The 5,233-nt window shown below is 67.8% G+C and overlaps 1 protein-coding gene across 1 annotated transcript in view; it reads left to right on the forward strand.

Moving 5' to 3' along the window:
• The window catches only part of LOC121363925 (spectrin beta chain, non-erythrocytic 2-like), a gene marked incomplete at both ends in the record, with an annotated part of 21,566 nt that extends 16,356 nt beyond the window's left edge, over window positions 1–5,210 (forward strand). The window contains 7 exons of the mRNA XM_041486710.1: window positions 103–281; window positions 1,393–1,597; window positions 1,758–1,812; window positions 3,477–3,646; window positions 4,158–4,242; window positions 4,685–4,884; window positions 5,062–5,210. Coding sequence (XP_041342644.1) covers window positions 103–281; window positions 1,393–1,597; window positions 1,758–1,812; window positions 3,477–3,646; window positions 4,158–4,242; window positions 4,685–4,884; window positions 5,062–5,210 — 1,043 coding nt within the window. The remainder of the gene's footprint in view (window positions 1–102; window positions 282–1,392; window positions 1,598–1,757; window positions 1,813–3,476; window positions 3,647–4,157; window positions 4,243–4,684; window positions 4,885–5,061) is intronic.
• Window positions 5,211–5,233: the final 23 nt, after the last annotated feature.

Raw genomic sequence — 5,233 nt, forward strand, 5'->3', positions numbered from 1 at the left:
GGGTCAGAGGGGATTTGGGTGGGGGGTCGGGGGGGTCAGAGGGGATTTCTGTGGGGTCCGGGGGGTCAGTGAGTGGCCTGGAGGGGTCAGGGGCACCCACAGGTCCTGCTGGGGGGCGGCGGCAGCGCGGTGACGCCGCGGTGTCCCCAGGACGAGCCGGGCGCCCAGGCCATGCTGAGCCGGCAGCTGGGGCTGGAGCAGGAGCTGCGCGACTACGGCGGCACCGTGGAGCTGCTGGCCCAGCAGGGCCGGGCCATGGCGGCCAGCGGCCACCCCGACGGGTGGGGACACCCTGGGGACACCCTGGGGACACCCCCTGCCGCTGCGGGCACGGCCACGGTGGTCCCTGACAGCCCTGTCCCCGTGCTCGCTGTCCCCTGAGGTCCCTGCTGTGTCACCATGTCCATTGTCACTGATGGCCGTGTGTCCCCTGGTGACACCGCTGTGCCCCTGGGTGACACCGCTGTGCCCTGCCCTGGGTGACACCACTGCCCCCCTGGTGACACCGCTGTCCCTGCCCCTGGTGACACCACTGCCCCCGTGTCCTCTGGTGACACCGCTATCCCTGCGTCCCCTGTTCCCGATGTTCATGTGTCCCCTGACCCCACTGTCCCCTGTCCCTTGAGTGACACCTCTGTCCCCTTGTCCCCCAGGTGACACCGCTGTCCCCTCTCCTCTGATGACACCACTGTCCCCCTGGTGACACCGCTGTTCCTGGTGACATCACTTCCCCCTGGGTGACACTGCTGTCCCCTGGTGACACCGCTGTCCCCTGTCCCCTGGTGACACCGCTGTCCCTGGTGACACGGCTGTCCCTGTCCCTGGTGACACAGCTGTCCCTGGTGACATGGCTGTCCCCTTGGGTGACACCGCTGTCCCCTTGGGTGACACCGCTGTCCCCTGTCCCCTAGTGACACCACTGCCCCCGTGTCCTCTGGTGACACCGCTATCCCTGCGTCCCCTGTTCCCGATGTTCATGTGTCCCCTGACCCCACTGTCCCCTGTCCCTTGAGTGACACCTCTGTCCCCTTGTCCCCCAGGTGACACCGCTGTCCCCTCTCCCCTGGTGACATCACTGCCCCCTGGGTGACACCGCTGTCCCCTGTCCCTGGGTGACCCTGCTGTCCCCTGATCACACTGCTGTCTCCTGAGTGACACAGCTGTCCCTGGTGACATGGCTGTCCCCTTGGGTGACACCGCTGTCCCCTGTCCCCTAGTGACACCACTGTCCCCTGTCCCTGGTGACACGGCTCTCCCTGGTGACACGCCTGTCCCTGGTGACACCACTGTCCCCTGTCCCCTAGTGACACAGCTGTCCCTGGTGACACGGCTGTCCCTGTCCCTGGTGACACGGTTGTCCCTGGTGACACAGCTGTCCCTGTCCCCGTGCAGCGAGCGGCTCCGTGCCCGCGCCGCGCAGGTGCAGCGTCTCTACGCGGGGCTGTGTCACCTGGCCGGGGACCGCAGGGCCACCCTGCAGGGCCACCACCGGCTGTGCCAGCTGCGCCGCGACCTCGATGACCTGGAGCAGTGGATCTCGGAGCGAGAGGTGGTGGCGGCGTCCCGGGAGCTGGGACAGGACTTCGAGCACGTCACGGTGAGGGGACACTGAGGGGACATGGAGGGGACACGGGTGTTGTGGCACTGAGGGGACACGGGGGGACACGGGGGTTGTGACACTGAGGAGTCCCTCAGTGCCAGGTGGTCCCCAGGTCATCTTGGCACTGGGGGGGGTCCTTGCGTCCCCCTGTCACCAGTGGTGTCCCTGTCACTGGGGGTGGCCCCTGACTCTGGCGTGTCATGTGTCCCCCTGTGAGTGAGTGTGTCCCTGTCACTGGGGGTGTCCCATGTCCCCTGTCCCCCGGGATGTCCCCTATCCCCAGGAGTTGCCCTCCTCACCCTGGTGTGTCCCATGTCCCCCTGTCACCAGGAGTGTCCCCTGTCCCCCCTGTCCCCTTGACCCCCTGTCCTGTGTCCCTGTTTCCCTTGTCCCCCTGTCCCATCTTCCCTGACCCCTGTCCTGTGTCCCCCTGTCCTGTGTCCCCTGTTCGGGGACACACAGGCGCTGTCCCCTGTCCCTGGACCCCTGTCCCCTGACCCTTGTCCTCCTGACCCCCCTGATCCCTGTCCCCTGTCCCTTGTCCCCTGACCGCTGTCTCCTGTCCCCTGACCCCTGTCCCGTGTCCCCTGTCCCTTGACCACTGTCCCCTGTCTCTTGTCCCCCGTCTCTTGTCCCCTGTCTCTTGTCCCCTGACCCCTGTCCCATGCCCCCCATCCCATTTCCCTCGTGTCCCCTGACCCCTGTCCCCTGTCCCCTGTCCCTTGTCCCCTGACCCCTGTCCCATGCCCCCCATCTCATTTCCCTTGTGTCCCCTGCATGGGAGGGGACAGGGGATGGGATGGAGATGGATGGGGACAGGGACAGGGGAGGGGACAGGTGAGAGGATGGGACAGGTGAGGGCATGGGGACAAAGGAGGGGACAGGGGAGGGGTTGGGTGAGGACGCAAGGACAGGTGAGTGATCATGGAGACACAGGTGGAACAGGGACAGGTGAGGGGATGGGAACAGGTGAGAGGCAGGGAGGGACAGGTAAGGGGCAGGTGAGGGACATGCTGTGGTGCAGGAGGTGGCTGTGAGTGGGATATGTCACCTGTACCACGTCACACCTGTCACACCTGTCCCACCTGTCCCACCTGTCCCATGTCCCACCTGTCCCCAGGTGACAGCTGTCCAGGAGGCCGCGGGCCGTCTATCACACCTGTCCCACCTGTCCCACTGCGGGGACACCGTGGGGACAGGGGGACTCAGGGACACCATGGGGACACCATGGGGACAGGGGGACACCATGGGGATACTGGGGACACCGTGGGGACAGGGGGACATGGGGACACCACGGAGACACCATGGGGACAGAGGGGACACCACAGGGATGGGGCAGACATGGGGACACTGTGAGGACATGGGGACACTGCGGGGACAGGGCAGACACGGGGACACTGTGGGGACAGGGAGGATATGGGGACACTACGGGGTCAGGGGACACCATGGGGACACTACGGGGACAGGGGGGACATGGGGACACTACGGGGACATGGAGACATTGCAGGGACAGGGGACACCACAGGGACACCACGGAGACACCGCAGGGACACAGGGACACTGCGGGGACAGGGAGGACACAGGGACACCATGGGGATGGGGGTGACAGCACTGGGACATGGGGACACCGTGGAGATGGGGGGACACACAGGGACATGGGGACACCCTGGGCCATGGGGACACACAGGAATGTGTGAGCAGCCCTGGGGACATGGGGACACACAGACACATTGGGGACAGCCCTGGGGACATCTCAAGGACACCCCAGGGACACCGCAGTGACCCCAGCGCGGGGCTGTGACCGCGGCCACCGTGGTGGCGCAGCCCTGCCCGCTGCGCCCAGGCGGAGCCGGGGTGACCCCGAGGTGACCCCGAGGTGACCCCGCGGTGTCCCTGTCCCCCGGCAGGGATGTCACCGCGGCCGAGCTGCTGATCCAGCAGCACCAGGGGCTGCGGGCGGAGCTGGAGGCTCGCGAGGGCTCCTTCGGGGCCTGCGTGGCCGCGGCCACCGCGCTGCTGCAGCGCGGCCACCACGAGGCCGACAAGGTGGGACGCGCCTGTCACCGTGTCACCCTGCCCCTGTGTCACCCTGCCACCGCGTCCTCATCCCCGCCTCTCCGTGCTTGTCACTGTCCCCAAGTCCCCAGCCCCATGTCCTTCCTTCAACTCCTCGTCTCCACGGTGCTGTCCCCATCCAGTGTCCCTGTCACTGTCCCTGTGTCCCAACCTCATCCTTGTATCTCCATCCCCGTGTCCTTGTCCCCATCCCGTGTCCCCTCATGTCCCTGTGTCCTACCCCTGTATCTCCATCCCTGTCCCCTCATGTCCCTGTGTCCCAAGCCCACCCCTGTATCTCAGTCCCCGTGTCCTTGCCCCCATCCTGTCCCCGAGCTTGTTCCCTAATCCCTGTCCCTGTCCCCACCCCTGTCCCAATCTTTGTCCCCTCATCCCTGTCCCTGTCCCCACCCCTGTCCCTACCCCTGTCCTGATCTTTGTCCCCACCCTGTCCCTGTCCCCACCCCTGTCCCTGTCCCCACCCCTGTCCCTGTCCCCCCAGCTGTCCCAGGAGCTGGCCGAGCTCCAGGAGCGCCGCAGGGACATCGGGGAGCGCTGGCAGGACAAGCTGGAGTGGCTGCAGACTGGTGAGGACTGGGGGGACCCCACATGTCCCCCGTGTCCCCTCCGTGTCCCCTCATGTCCCCTGTGCCAGGCTCGGGTGCTGTCCCCACCCAGAAGATGAGAACTGAGGGGTCCCTGTGCCCGTGTCCCTCTCAGAGGGGGGCAGGGGTGGCACAGGGGTGTCCCTGTGTGCCTCTCAGTGCCCAGGGGTGGCACAGGGGTGGCTCAGGGGTGACTCAGGGGTGGCACAGGGGTGTCTCTGTGCCTGGTGTCCCCTCTCAGTGCCAAGGGGTGGCTCAGGGGTGTCCCTGTGCCCCCTGTCCCCTCCCAGTGCCCGGTGCTGTCTCAGGGTGGCTCCGGGGTGTCCCTGTGCCCCCTGTCCCCTCTCAGTGCCCAGTGATGTCTCAGGGTGGTCCCGGGGTGTCCCTGTCCCGGTGGCCCCGGTGACAGTGCCCGTGTCCCCAGTGCTGGAGGTGCTGGTGTTCGGGCGCGACGCGGCGGCGGCCGAGGCCTGGCTGGCCAGCAGGGAGCCCCTGGCCCGCGCCCCCGAGCTGGGCTCCAGCCTGGCCGAGGCCGAGACCCTCCTCAAACGGCACCAGAGCTTCCAGAAGGCCGCGGCCGCCTGGGAGGAGAGATTCGCTGCGCTGAGCCGCCTGACCACGGTGGGGACACGGGGACAGGGGGACAGGGGGGACAGGGGTGACACAGGGCCCAGGGACAGTGACGGATCCGCCCCGACGGCGCCGCGGGCCAGGTAAGCCCCCCGACCCCCCAAAGTGAGGGGGGGCACCCCCGGACCCCTCTGTGGGACCCCCACCCCTCAGCCCTGTCCCCCTCCCCAGGTCCCCAGAGGGGCGCAGGAGGGGGGGCCCGGCCCGGGGGGAGGGGCGGCCACGCTGCCCCCCCGCGCCCCTCCCCCACCCGAGACCCTCGAGGGGGGGCTGTGCCGGAAACAGGAGCTGGAGGCGCCCGGCAAGAGAGCCACCAACAGGTCAGAGGGGACACTGGGGACAC

Source organism: Pyrgilauda ruficollis, unplaced genomic scaffold, assembly GCF_017590135.1.
Source record: "Pyrgilauda ruficollis isolate IOZ18807 unplaced genomic scaffold, ASM1759013v1 scaffold770, whole genome shotgun sequence".
In the NCBI taxonomy this organism is placed as follows: domain Eukaryota; kingdom Metazoa; phylum Chordata; class Aves; order Passeriformes; family Passeridae; genus Pyrgilauda; species Pyrgilauda ruficollis.